Source organism: Pristiophorus japonicus, chromosome 12 (assembly GCF_044704955.1).
Source record: "Pristiophorus japonicus isolate sPriJap1 chromosome 12, sPriJap1.hap1, whole genome shotgun sequence".
In the NCBI taxonomy this organism is placed as follows: Eukaryota; Metazoa; Chordata; class Chondrichthyes; family Pristiophoridae; genus Pristiophorus; species Pristiophorus japonicus.
The window spans coordinates 29,878,145-29,893,499 of NC_091988.1; the positions used below are offsets into that span (position 1 = coordinate 29,878,145).

The 15,355-nt window shown below is 42.8% G+C and overlaps 1 protein-coding gene across 1 annotated transcript in view; it reads left to right on the plus strand.

The window, feature by feature from the left end:
* The window catches only part of LOC139277160 (peroxisomal acyl-coenzyme A oxidase 2-like), a 69,475-nt gene that overhangs the window by 15,436 nt on the left and 38,684 nt on the right, over positions 1-15,355 (plus strand). Inside the window, exons 3-5 of the mRNA XM_070895239.1 lie at positions 7,674-7,828; positions 8,562-8,669; positions 10,372-10,491. Coding sequence (XP_070751340.1) covers positions 7,674-7,828; positions 8,562-8,669; positions 10,372-10,491 — 383 coding nt within the window. The remainder of the gene's footprint in view (positions 1-7,673; positions 7,829-8,561; positions 8,670-10,371; positions 10,492-15,355) is intronic.

The following is a 15,355-nucleotide window of genomic DNA, read 5'->3' on the forward strand; positions in this document are numbered from 1 at the left end:
CTGATTGGGAGTAAACTAGATGTTACTGAGGGTTTCATTAAGATGGAGAGTGACACAGTTAATTCAGAGACTAGAGTCCTGAACTTAAAGAAAGGTAACTTCGATGGTATGAGACGTGAATTGGCTAGGCTAGACTGGCGAATGATACTTAGAGTTGATGGTGGATAGGCAATGGCAGACATTTAAAGATCACATGGATGAACTTCAACAATTGTACATCCCTGTCTGGCGTAAAAATAAAACTGGGAAGGTGGCTCAACTGTGGCTAACAAGGGAAATTAGCGTTAAATCCAAGGAAGAGGCATATAAATTGGCCAGAAAAGGCAGCAAACCTGAAGAGTGGGAGAAATTTAGAATTCAGCAGAGGAGGACAAAGGGCTTAATTAGGAGGGGGAAAATAGAGTATGAGAGTAAACTTGCAGGGAATATAAAAACTGACTGCAAAAGCTTCTATAGATATGTGAAGAGAAAAAGATTAGTGAAGGCAAATGTAGGTCCCTTGCAGTCAGAATCAGGTGAATTTATAATGGGGAACAAAGAAATGGTAGACCAATTGAACAAATACTTTGGTTCTGTTTTCACTAAGGAAGACACAAATAACCTTCTGGAAATACTAGGGGACCGAGGGTCTAGCGAGAAGGAGGAACTGAAGGAAATCCTTACGAGTCAGGAAATTGTGTTAGGGAAATTGATGGGATTGAAGGCTGATAAACCCCCAGGGCCTGATAGTCTGCATGCCAGAGTACTTAAGGAAGTGGCCCTAGAAATAGTGGATGCATTGGTGGTCATTTTCCAACATTCTATAGACTCTGGATCAATTCCTATGGATTGGAGGGTAGCTAATGTAACCCCACTTTTTAAAAAAAGGAGGGAGGGAGAAAACGGAATTATAGACCGGTTAGCCTGACATCGGTAGTACGGAAAATGTTGGAATCAATTATTAAAGATGTAACAGCATGCATTTGGAAAACAGTGACAAGATCGGTCCAAGTCAGCATGGATTTATGAAAGGGAAATCATGCTTGACAAATCTTCTAGAATATTTTGAGGATGTAACTAGTAGAGTGGACAAGGGAGAACCAGTGGATGTCGTGTCTTTGGACTTTCAGAAGGCTTTTGACAAGGTCCCACACAAGAGATTAATGTGCAAAATTAAAGCACATGGTATTGGGGGTAATGTATTGACGTGGATAGAGAACTGTTTGGTAGACAGGAAGCAAAGAGTAGGAATAAACAGGTCCTTTTCAGAATGGCAGGCAGTGACTAATGGGGTACCGCAAGCTGGGCCCCCAGCTATTTACAATATACATTAATGATTTGGACGAAGGAATTGAATGTAATATCTCCAAGTTTGCAGATGACACTAAGCTGGTTGGCAGTGTGAGCTGTGAGGAGGATGCTAAGAGGCTGCAGGGTAACTTGGACAGGTTAGGTGAGTGGGCAAATGCATGGCAGAGGCTGTGTAATGTGGATAAATGTAAGGTTATCCACTTTGGTGGCAAAAACAGGAAGACAGAATATTATCTGAATGGTGACCGATTAGGAAAAGGGGAGGTGCAACGAGACCTGGGTATCATGGTACATCAGTCATTGAAAGTTGGCATGCAGGTACAGTAGGCGGTGAAGAAGGCAAATGGCATGTTGGCCTTCATAGCGAGAAGATTTGAGTATAGGAGTAGGGAGGTCTTACTGCAGTTGTACAGGGCCTTGGTGAGGCCACACTTTGAATATTGGGTACAGTTTTAGTCTCCTAATCTGAGGAAGGACATTCTTGCTATTGAGGGAGTGCAGCGAAGGTTCACCAGACGGATTCCTGGGATGGCAGGACTGACATATGAAAGACTGGATCGACTAGGCCTATATTCACTGGAATTTAGAAGAATAAGAGGGGACCTCATAGAAACATATAAAATTCTAACGGGATTGGACAGGTTAGATGCAGGAAGAATGTTCCCGATGTTGGGGAAGTCCAGAACCAGGAATCACAGTCTAAAGATAAGGGGTAAGCCATTTAGATCCAAGATGAGGAGAAACTTCTTCACTCAGGGAATTGTGAACCTGTGTAATTCTCTACCACAAAGTTGTTGAGGCCAGTTCGTTAGATATATTCAAAAGGGAGTTCGATGTGGTCCTTACGGCTAAAAGGATCAAGGGATATGGAGAGAAAGCAGGAATGGGGTACTGAAGTTGCATGATCAGCCATGATCATATTGAATGGTGGTGCAGGCTCGAAGGGCAGAATGGCCTACTCCTGCACCTATTTTCTATGTTTCTCTGTTTCAAGCGCTGCTTAAAGGTAGATCACCTTTTACTGTTCATTTGCTGCTGGAGGTTTGAAGAGGACTTTGAAATACATCCGGAGACTTTCTCGGACATTTTGTCAAGACTGCACCACTATCACCATTTTATTCCAGAAATTCTCTGAGGACTTCACCTAAAGTGAGTGAGTGAGTGCTGTGCTACTCTACCTTATTAGACATCTTATAGGAGTCATCAGGAGAAAGGGAATGCTTACGGATACAAGAATATAAGAATTAGGAGCAGGAGTAGGCCATACGGCCCCTCAAGCTTGCTCTGCCATTCATTAAGATCATGGCTGATCTTCAACCTCAACTCCACTTTCCCGCCTGATCCCCATATCCCTTGAATCTGTCCAAAAATCTGTCTATCTTAGCCTTGAATATGCTCAACAATTCAATATCCACGGCCCTTTGGGGTAGAGAATTCCAAAGATTCACAACCTTTTGAGTGAAGAAATTCATTCTCATCTCAGTCTTAAATGGTTGACCCCTTATCCTGAGACTATGCCCCCTAGTTCTAGACTCTCCAGCCAGGGGAAACAACTTGTCAGCATCTACCCTGACAATCCCCCTCAGAACCTTGTGTTTCAATGAGATCGCCTCTCATCCTTCTAAATTCCAGAGCGTATAGGCGCAATCTACTCAGTCTCTCCTCAGGACCTTCTCATTGCAGGGATCAATCTAGTGAACCTTTGTTGCACCATCTCTGAGCCAAGTATATCCTTCCTCAGATAAGGAGATCAAAACTGTACTTCAGGTGTGGTCTTACCAAAGCCCTGTACAATTGTAGCAAGACTACCTTATTCTTGTACTCCAACTCTTTTCCAATAAAGGCCAACGAACCATTTGCCTTCCTAATTATTTGCTGCAACTGCATGCTAATTCTCTGTTTCCTGTATGGGGACACCTAAATCTCTCTGAACACCAACATTTAAAAATTTCTCACCATTTATAAAAAAAAATTTAAAATCTATTTTTCTATTCTTCCTACCAAAGTGAGTAACCTCACATTTCCCCACATTATGCTCCATCTGCCACCTTATTGCCCACTCATTTAATCTGTCCCTATCCCTTTGCAGCTTTTTGTATCCTCCTCCACCTAGCTTTGTATTGTCAGCAAACATGGATACATTACACTCGGTCCCTTCATCTAAGTCATTAATACAGATTATAAATAGCTGGGGTCCAAGCACTGATCCTTGCAGCACCCCACTAGTTACAGCCTGCCAACCAGAAAGTGGTCCATTTATCCCTACTCTCTGTTTTCTGTCCGTTAACCAATCCTCTATCCATGATAATATATTACCCCCAACCCTATGAACTCTGAACAAGATTGTGTAGCAATCTTTTATGTGGCATCTTATCGAATGCTCTTTGGAAATCCAAATATACTACATCCACTGGTTCCCCTTTATCAACTTGCATCCTCAAAAAAACTCTACTAAAATTGTCAAACATGAATTCCCCTTCATGAATCAAGTTGACTCTGCCTAATATTATGATTTTCTCAGTACCCTGTTACCACTTAATCATGGATTCCATTGTTTTCCTAACGACTGCTGTCAGGCTAATTGGCCTGTAGTTCCCTGTTATATCTCTCCCTCCTTGAATGGTGCGGTTGTAACCTTCCAATCTGCTGGGAAACCTAGAATCTAGGGAACTTTAGAAGATCACAACTAATCGTCATTATATCATCTACTATCTCTGTAGCCACCTCTTTTATAACCTGAGGATGTAGGCCATCAGGTCCAAGGGGATTTGTCAACTTTTAGTCCCATTAGTTTCTCAAGTACTTTTTCTCTACTGATTAATTACTTTGAGTTCCTCACTCTCATTAGTCCCTTGGTTCCCCACTATATTTGGTATGCTTTTTGTGTCTTCTACTGTGAAGACAGATACAAAGTATTTGTTTAAGGTCTTTGCCATTTCATTATTCACGATTATAAAATTTCTCCTGTCTCAACCTCTAAGGAACATAGAAAATAGGTGCAGGAGTAGGCCATTTGGCCCTTTGAGCCTGCACCACCATTCAATATGATCATGGCTGATTATGCAACTTCAGTACCCCATTCCTGCTTTCTCTCCATACCCTTTGATCCCTTTAGCCGTAAGGGCCACATCTAACTCCCTTTTGAATATATCTAACGAACTGGCCTCAACAACTTTCTGTGGTAGAGAATTCCACGGGTTCACAATTCTCTGAGTGAAGAAGTTTCTCCTCATCTCGGTCCTAAGTGGCTTACCCCTTATCCTTAGACTGTGACCCCTGGGTCTGGACTTCCTCAATATCGGGAACATTCTTCCTGCATCTAACCTGTCTAATCCCGTCAGAATTTTATATGTTTCTATGAGATCACCTCTATTATTCTAAATTCCAGTGAATATAAGCCTAGTCGATCCAGTCTTTCTTCATATGTCAGTCCTGCCATCCCGAGAATCAGTCTGGTGAACCTTTGTTGCACTCCCTCAATAGCAAGAATGTCCTTCCTCCAATTAGGAGACCAAAACTGTATACAATATTCAAGGTGTGGCCTCACCAAGGCCCTGTACAACCACAGTCAGACCACCCTGCTGCTATACTCAATTCCTCTTGCTATGAAGGCCAACATGCCATTTGCCACCTTCACCGCCTGCTGTACCTGCATGCCAACTTTCAGTGAGGAGGAACCAATGCTTACTTTTGCTACTTTCTTCCGTTTTACATACTTGTGGAAACTCATACAATCTGTTTTTATAGTTCTTGCTAGTTACTCTCATTCTATTTTCTCCCTTTTTTAATTATTCAATTTTTTGGTCATCCTTTGCTGGTTTCTAAAGCTCTCCCAATCCTCAGGATTGCTACTATTCTTCAACATTATAAGCCTCTTTTAATCTAATACTATCCTTAACTTCTTTAGTTAGTCACAGATGGATCACTTTTCCAGTGGAGATTTATTTCTCAATGGAATGTATATATTCGTTGAGAATGTTGGAATATTCTTCAAATGTTTGCCATGCTTATCTACCATCATACCTTTTAATCTAATTTCCCAATCTACCTTAGCCAACTTCCCCCTCATACCGATGTAATTAGCTTTATTTCAGTTTAAGACTCTCGTTTCGTGCTTAAGTATGTCGCTCTCTAACTCAACGTGAAATTCTATCATGTTATGATCACTCTTTCCCCAGAGGATCCTTTACTATGAGATTACTAATGTACCCTGTTTCATAACACAATACAAGATCTAAAATGACCTGTTCCCTGGTTGGAACCATGATGTATTGTTCTAGGAAACTGTCTCAAATGCATTCCGTGAACTCATACTCCAGTGATAATGGGGGACTTCAATTATCTTATTATAGATTGGGATTGTAATAGTGTAAAGAGCAAAGAGTGGGAGGAATTCCTGAAATGTGTTCAAGAGAACTTTCTTCATCAGTGTTTCCAACCCAATGAGGAAGGAAGAAGTGCTGGATCTAGTTCTGGGGAATGAAGTGGGGCAAGTGGGAGAGCATTTGGGGAACAGTGATCATAATATCAGGATTAGCATAGTAATGGAAAAGACGAGGTACAATCAAGTGTAAAAATACTTAATTGGAGGAGGGCAAACCTCAGTGACTTGCAAAAAAGATCTGGTGGATTGGAAGCAATAATTGATGGACAGAACAGTAATTCAACAGTGGGAAGTTGTGAAAGAGGAAATGGTTCGGGTACAGAGTAGACACATTCCTATGAGGGGGAAAGGAAGGGAATTCAAACCTAGAGTGCCTGGATGACCAAAGATAGAGGTTAAAATGAGACAAAAAGGAGGTATATTAGGCATTTGAAAAAAGGAGGGAAGTTATGATAGAACTGTATAAAACACTAGTTAGGCCACAGCTAGAGTACTACGAACAGTTCTGGTCACATTATAGGAAAGATGTGATTGCACTAGAGAGGGTACGAGGAGATTAACGAGGATATTGCCAGAACTGGAGAATTTTAGCTATGAGGAAAGATTGGATAGGCTGAAGTTGTTTTCTTTGTAACAGAGGAGGCTGCGGGGAGACTTCTTTGAGGTGTATAAAATTCGAGTCTCAACGCAAAAAGCGTGAAGAAGTCAAGCGCAGGCAGCGGGAGGAACGCGCGGCAAACCAGTCCCACCCACCCCTTCCCTCAATGAATGTCTGTCCCACCTGTAACAGGGTCTGTGGCTCTCGTATTGGACTGTTCAGCCATCAAAGAACTCATTTTGGGAGTGGAAGCAAGTCTTCCTCGATTCCGAGGGACTGCCTATGATGATGATGATATATAAAATTATGAGGAGTGAAGATAGAGTGGATAGGAAGGACCTAGTTCCATTAGCAGAGAGGTTAATAACCAGAGGGCAAAGATTTAGAAGGATTAGAGGGAAATTGAGAATTTTCTTCACCCAGAGGGTGGTGAGGGTCTGGAACACACTGCCTGAAAGAGTGGTAGAGGCAGAAACGGACATTGCATTTAAAAAGTACTTGGATGTGCATTTGAAATGCAGTAACCTACAGGGCTGCAGACCAAGAATTGGAATGTTGGGATTAGGCTGGATAGCTCTTTATCATCCTACACAGACATGATGGGACGAATGGCCTCTTTCTGTTCCGTAAATTTCTATGATTGGTAATGTCAGAATACAAGCGGGGTAGACTTTCCCCAAGGCCCTTGCTGCCAGAAAATACCGCTAAGCTTCATCAGTTAACGCCGCCGAAAGTTTCCACTAATTAAAACCGCCCGGTGAGAAAATGGTTCTTACACCAAGATTCTTGGCAGTTTCTGGGTGGTTACTGCCGAAAGTAGCGAGAATGGGCGGTTCTTTAAAGAAAAATTAAAAATTTACTCCGAGGCTGAGGGGGTGGGGGTGGGAGGGAAGGGGGGGACTTAAAAAAAAATTCACATTTTAAAAACGAACATAAAAAGTTAAATATTCCCAAGATAGTTTTACAGCAATTGCCGTTTTACAATTTAAAAAACGAACCTTTAACTTACCTTTTCTTTGCGGAGTACTCACCTACCGCCCTGTTTCAGGCTGCTTCCAGAGGGCGGTTCCCTCGGCGATCTGGACAGGCTTCAGTTGAGGCCTGGCGATTCTGTCGGTGGTGCATGTCGGCGGTTTTGCTCACGCCGGTCATTTCACAATGTGGGTGGTACCATTCAAAAGGTAAGTGGGGAACTTTTGCTGGGCGGTTTCTCAGAAAAACAGCTGTACTGCTGAGAAAACCGGCCAAAAAGGCAAAAGTCTAGCCCAAGGTGTTCTAATAAACACCAGTCAGTTGTATGAGATCAAACCAGTGTGATATATTTGTATTTCACACTAGGAAAGGTAAATCAAAACTTAGTCATTAGCAGTGAACAATAACTCTGCTTCTACCTGGCTTTAGGATTCTGGGAGGAGAGCTGGCTTTTGGAATCCATAATGAAGTCTTTCTACCGACCATCACAGGACTGGGAACAGATGCACAGATTGCTAAGTGGGTTCCACTGGCTAAAGATTACCAAATTATTGGAACATATGCTCAAACAGAGCTAGGCCATGGTAAATGGACAATTTGATATTCTCATAATTGACCAGTAGGATTTCCAGCACAATTATATATATTTTATATTGTACTATTTGGTTTATGCTTTACAATTTTATTAAATCAAATTCCAGGGCACACTGCTGTTAAATGGGTTTTAGTTTTAAAAATGGGTTTTTAGTTTTTAAAAAAAGCTTCAAAGTGGAACATTGGTGTTCCAATATACCGTAGCCCAAATCAGAGGTAGTAGTTTCTGTTGATTCCCTCTCTGTGAATTCGGATCTTGGTTGTGCAGTCATCCAATTAAATTCACATATTAATTAATCATTTTCAGAAAGAGGCCAATCTGTTTGAGAACCGATTACAGACTAATTTAATAGTAATTTGCACCAGTAGCTGATATCTGGCTGATTAACAGACATTCATTATAATTGAGGTTGGCAGATAGATATTCTGCTCCAGTTGGATAAACATAGCTTTCAGTTCAGAATCTTTGTATGGTCAGAACCTCTGCTGGGCAGTGTAATATGCTTTCCTACTAACTGAACTTGACAATGAACTAAAGCCTGGGACAAGCACGTTAGCTAAACCTGCAGTAAGACTCAAGATTTGTCTATATAAGTGATGACAGCTAAAAAGAACAGTTGTCATTTGGCAATAAATCAGTCAATTTTTTTGTTTCCAACTGTAATCACTTGAATGTTCCTCCTTCTCCCTGTTTCAATGAGTGTACTTGCTGTTCATTTTAAGGCACGTATCTTCGAGGACTAGAGACAACTGCAACCTTTGACACTTCCAGCAAGGACTTTGTCCTCAACACACCAGAAGTGTCCTCAATGAAGTGGTGGCCCGGTGACTGTAAGCCTTTGAAATAGTCCACTCTCGAGACTTGCAAGTTATTTGATTCTACATATTGTTCAATTTGATTAGAATTATTTTGTGTAGAAAATGGATTTCTATCTCAAGAAAATCAATGATACTAAAGTTCATTACTATAACCATTGGGACTTGGGATGTTTTACTACATTACTACAATCTAAATGCAAGTTATTGTTGTATAATGGGCTAGATTTTGCTGGAGCGGGGCATCTCACAACACGTGCTGTCAGTTAGAATTTTTTCTGCACGCTTCAACGCTTCAAAAAAATAAATAAATAAATTGCGCCATAACTTGCTGGAAGTATAAGCTGATAATGGTGTGGCAAGGGCAATGAGGCATTTGGGACCTCGGTGAACAGCAGGACCAACTGTGTGTCTCAAACAATAAGAGTTAAGGATTGAGAAAAAAACAGAAACAATGGAGAAGGAGGGTGAATTAGAGTCAAATCTGGTATGGAAAGAGAAATAGAGAGGTAAAGAAAGATTGGTACAAAAGCAAAACACTGCGAATGCTGAAAATCTGAAATAAAAACAGAAAATGCTTGAAATACTCAACAGGTCAGGCAGCATCTGTGGAGAGAGAAACAGAGTTAATGTTTCAGGTCGATGAAATTTTGGCAGCACTGGAAACAGTTAGAGATGTAACCGATTTTAAGCAAGTGCAGGGAAAGGGGGGAGGGGAGGAAAGAACAAACGGGAAGGTCTGTGATGGGGTGGAAGGCAGGAGTTTTTCTCATTTAATCACTTCTTTGGCGAGTTTAATGGACAATTAATGTGTAAATCCAGCAAGTTCTTAAAAATAGCAAGGAGGCTAAGAGTGAGATGCCTTTTTGCGCAACAAACGGCGGAAAGGTGTAAATTGACCAGCAAGTTGGGGGATAAATATTAACATAATGGCCCATAATTTGTGGTCATCGGTGAAACATAGGTGCTCATTGCTGGCTCCGAAGAAAGCTGCTCAGAGATCTCTGGTGAGAAGTTTGCTTTTTTCGACGTTCATTTGATTTCAGTGCTCTATAATGGAAAGTCCTCGTGTGATGCTGCTGTGATGTCAATATGTTGTCTAAGCAGCCAATTACATTGCAGATTTATCACAAACATGAATGAGAAGCTGCTTTTATCCAGACTTTTAAAAATGTTAGAGAGCAAAATACAGATTAGGACTCTCATGTGGGGATAAGGTATAAACTGAAATACCATGAACAAACTTTAAAAAAATTATATATATATTTTTAAAAATGGTAATTTTTATCATAATGAAGAAATTTGACACTCCACAAATATAAAAATGAGTTTTTCAGGGCAAGACCGTTTGTTTATCAGCCAATATGCTGTTAAAACCCCAGTTATACCTATTCCAACCAGGCTGAACATTTAATGGGATATTTAACAACGATATTACTGCAGAAAAGCTCAAGATTTTCATTAGTTTCACTGATTTCACGAATTTCCAGCTATGGGGAGCACAGCGCAGCCAGCGTCGAAGCAGCGAATGACTGACCACAAGTTCAGGATTTCTGCGTTTAGATGTGCATATAGTAAATCCTGAAGTTGCGGTCAGTTTCAGAGGGGTTATGATGGTGAATACTGACCGTTCGCTGTCATTACCACCGCAAATTCTGGGCCAATCTGTTAAATTGATTGGAAGAGTCTTCATACAATCTGTGTTTCTTGTTCTCAGTGGGTAGGTCGGCAAATCACGCTGTGGTCTTGGCTCAGCTGTATACGCAGGGAATGTGCCGTGGAATGCATGCCTTTATTGTTCAGATCCGCAGCTTGGTGGACCATTCCGTTTTGCCAGGTAACACGTTGCTTATTTTCATTTCCTGACACCTTGAAAGGCTTTTCAACATATTGAAGCTTGCCTTGTTTTGATCTGGGAAGGGTGGATGGTGATAAAGCACTATTGCTATTATTATACTAATAAATTGGGATGTGCTGGACCATATAGCATACATTATACCATCATCATTGGCAGTCCCTCGGAATCAAGGAAGACATGCTTCCACTCTTAACATGAGTTCTTAGGTGGCGGTACAAGAACCACAGTCTCTGTCACAGGTGGGACAGACAGTTGTTGAGGGAAGGGGTGGGTGGGAAAGGTTTGCCGCACGCTATTTCCGCTGCATGTGCTTGTTTTCTGCATGCTCTCGGCGATGAGATTCGAGGTGCTCAGCGCCTTCCTGGATTCACTTCCTCCACTTAGGGCGGTCTTTGACCAGGGTCTCCCAGGTATCAGTGGGGATGTTGCACTTTATCAGGGAGGCTTTGAGGGTGTCCTTGTAGCGTTTCCGCTGCATACCTTTGGCTCGTTTGCTGTGAAGGAGTTCCGAGTAGAGCGCTTGCTTTGGGAGTCTCGTGTCTGGCATGCAAACTATGTGGCCTGCCCAGCGGAGCTGATCAAGTGTGGTCAGTGCTTCAATGCTGGGGATGGGAGCAGTATATGTAGGGCACACAGTCACAAAATAGTGGTGATACATACACCTGTGCAAATTAGGGTCTTGTTCCATTCGGCATTCCGCTTCCTGCTCCCCCCCCCCCCCAGTGCTGCAGTTGATATTTTTTGGATGGAACAAATACATTATTGTTTCTTGAATCTCGTAGAAAATGCCTACTGGACCACATGAGGCCATTCCCAGCACGGCAACATATTTATGCTGCATATTTCAGTGCAAATAAAATGAATGTTAATACTTTAATATTTAGTTGGTGATGACAAATATTATTCTAGGTCTATGACTAAAGTAGCATTTGAAGGGCACACGTGCCTCAACATGGCCGCCAATACAAAATTTATAAATCTGTCCTGTGTTACTGTGAAAAAGTGACATGCAGGAATTATTTATTATATAGAATTACATAGACAATAAGCACAGAAACAGGCTACACTGCCGTTTATGCTCCACTCTTCCCATCCCTTCTCATCTCACTCTCAGCATAACCCTCTATTCCTTTTCTCCTTTATATGCTTAACTAGCTTCCCCTTAAATGCATCCATACTATTCGTCTCAATTACTCTCTGGGTAAAGACGTTTCTTTTGAATTCCCTATTTGATTTCTCAGTGACTATCATATATTGATGGCCTTTAGTTTTGCTCTTCTCCACAAGTGGTAACACTTTCTCTGTGTCTTCTCTATCAAAACCGTTCATAATTTTAAAGACCTCTATTAACTCACCCATCAGCCTTCTCTTTTCAAGAGAAAAAAGACCCAGCCAGTTCATCCTTTCCGGATAGATATAACCTCGCAGTTCTGGTATTATACTTGTAAAGCTTTTTGCACCCTCTCAGGCACCTCTATATCCTTTTTATAATATGGCGACCAGAACTGTAGACCGTACTCTTTTAAGTGTGGTCGAACCAAGGTTCAATACAAGTTTAGCACAAGTACAACCCATTAAGGTAGCAAATATTTGGCATATACAAGCATGACCAAGGAGGCTTGGTGCTTCGAATCCCTAATTGCCCTTAAGGAGGTGGTGGTGAGCCACCTTCTTCAACCGCTGCAGTTCATGTGGTGAAGCTACTCCCACAGTGCTGTTAGGGAGGGTGTTCCAGGATTTTGACTGAGCGCCGATGAAGGAATGGTGATATATTTCCAAGTCAAGATGGTGGGTGACTTGGAGGGGTACTTGCAGGTGATGGTGTTCCCATGTGTCTGGTGCCTTTGTCCTTCTAGGTGGTAGAGGTTGCAGATTTGGGAGGTGCTGCTGAAGAAGCCTTGGCGGGTTGCTGCAGTGCATCTTGTAGATGGTACGCCGGTGGTGGAAGGAGTGAATGTTTAACGTGGTGGATGGTGTGCCAGTTAAGAGGATTGCTGTGTCCTGGATGGTGGCGAACTTCTTGAGTGCTGTTGGAGCGGCACTCATCCAGGCAAATTGGACAGTATTCAGACACATTCCTGACTTGTGCCTTGTAGATGGTGGAAAGGCTTTGGTGATTCAGGAGGTGAGACACTGTCCTGCTCTTCTTGCTATGTATTTATGTGGCTGGTCCAGTTAAAGATCTGGTCAATGGTGACCCCCAGGCTGTTGATGGTGGAGAATTCAGTAATGGTAATGCCGTTGAATGTCATGGGGAGGTGGTTAGACTCTCACTTGATGGAGATAATCATTGTCTGGCATTTGTGTGGTGTGAATGTTACTTGCCACTTATCAGCCCAAGCCTGAATGTAATCCATGTCTTGCTGCATGCAGGCATGGACTGCTTCATTTTCTGAGGAGTTGCAAATGGAACTGAAGACTCTGCAATTATCAGCAAACATCCCCACTTCTGACCTTTTTATAAGAACATAATAGGAGTCGGAGTAGGCCATTTGGCCCCTCGAACTTGCTCCGCCATTAATAAGATCATGGCTGATCTGATCTTGGGCTCAGCTCCACTTCCCTGCCCGCTCCCCATAGCCCTTCATCCCTTTATCGTTCAAAAATCTGTCTATCTCCACCTTAAATATATTCAATGATCAAGCCTCCACAGCTCTCTGGGGCAGAGAACTCCACAGATTTACGACCCTCAGAGAAGAAATTTCTCCTCAACTCAGTTCTAAATGGGTGACCCCTTATTCTGAAACGATGTCTCCTAGTTCTAGATTCCCCCATAAGGGGAAACATTCTCTCTGCATCTACCATGTCGAGCCCCCTCAGTATCTTGTATGTTTCAATAAGATTACCTCCTATTCTTCTAAACTCCAATGAGTATAGGCCCAACCTGCTCAACTTTTTCTCATAAGTCAACCCATTCATCCCAGGAATCAACCAAGTGAACCTTCTCTGAACTGCCTCCAATGCAAGTATATCCCTCCTTTTAAATAAGGAGAACCAAACTGTGTGTAGTACTCTAGGTGTGGCCTCACCAATACCCTGTACAGTTGTAGCAGGACTTCCCTGCTTTTACACTCCATCCCCTTTGCAATAAAGGCCAACATTCCATTTGCCTTCCTGATTACTTGCTGTACCTAAATACTAACCTTTTGTGTCTTATGCACAAGGATCCCCAGGTTCTTCTGCACTGCAGCATTCTGTAATCTCTCTCCATTTAAATTATAATTTGCTTTTTTATTTTTCCTGCCAAAGGGGATAACCTCACACTTTCTCACAGTATACTCCATCTGCAAAATTTTTGCCCATTCACTTAACCTGTCTATGGCCCCAAGTTTCCACACGCGGCAAAAAAGGTGCACCTCAGAGCTGGGCGCCTGTTTTTCGCGCCGAAAACGGCACCGGAAAAAAAGTGCGGTATTCTCGAGCTCCTTGGAGCTCGATGTCTGCTTGGCACGGCGCACAGGGGGCGGAGCCTACCACTCGCGCCAATTTTGTAAGTAGGAGGGGGTGGGTACAATTGAAATGAGGCTTCTTGGTGCCGGCAACCCTGCGCGTGCGCGTTGGAGCGTTCGCGCATGCGCAGTCTGAAGTAAACATTGGCACTCGGCCATTTTTAAAAGTACTGCAGAAAAAGTGAAGATTTGTTTCTTGGACCCCTGCAAAGGCTTGTATTTTAATTTTCTTGATATTTCTGTGTGTGAGGGAGTGCTTTTAGCAGCACTGCTGAATAAATCACCACCTGAAATCAGTGAGTTCAGCTTTTCACTGCTAAACTTGCAGAACTGGTGCCTGCAAATTAAGGACTGTGCGTTTGGAGAAATAAAAGTGCCAATTCAACTTTGCAATGGATCAACGTTCACCAAGAACAAAGAATTTCTTGCATGAGGAAGCAAACCATTGCATAATATGTGGTGTTGACAATGCAGCACCCATTCTGCAAATTTAAATATACAGATGTCGATGTGGCTGCCTCTCCCTGTCCAAATGGCCTCAGTCAGTCCCCCTCACAGCTCGAAGGCTGCTGCTGTTCTTTCTTCGGCTCCCGACCAGCCACTGACGCCGCTGCAATCCCATGGCCGAATGACCTCACGTCCGCTCCTGATTCTTTGGCTGTCTTCGAGCCACTGACGCCGCCCCATAAGCGTGGCCGAACGGCCTAAAGAATTTTAAATCTGCAGCTGCGTGTGTCCTGTGTTCATTCTTCGGCTCCCGGCCAGCCACTCACGCCGCTGCAATCCCATGGCCGAATGGCCTCGAGTCCTTCCAGGTGCTGCATCTTCGCGGGGAATGAAGGCCTGCCTCAAGCACCGCAGCTCAGCTTGAAGGCTGCTTGCTGCCTGCCGCTGCCGTCGAGACGAGACACTGACGCCACACCACTGCCTGTCTCCAACATGAAAGGCCTGCCTCAAGCACTGCAGCTCAGCTCGAAGGCTGCTTGCTGCCGCTGCCGTCGAGACACTGACGCCACACCGCTGCCTGAAAGGCCTGCCTGAGGCACTTTCACACAGGTAGGAACATGGTTTATTTAATCTTTTCTTTGCTTATAAATTTTTATTCAGGTTGGATTTATTTGTATAATATTTGTATAAGTATAACTAAGGATTGATTGTAGAATTTAATGACTTCCCTTCCCCCCCCCCCCCCCCCCCCCCCACCCCACCTCGTTCCTTATGCCTAATTTGTAACCTGCACCTGATTTTTTAAAGTGTAAGACAAGGTTTTTTCAAGCGTACAAAAATCTTCACTTACTCCATTCTAAGTTAGTTTGGAGTACGTTTTCACTGTGGCAACTTTGAAATCAGGCTTCAGTGGCCGGACATGCCCCCTTTTGAAAAAAAAATTCTGT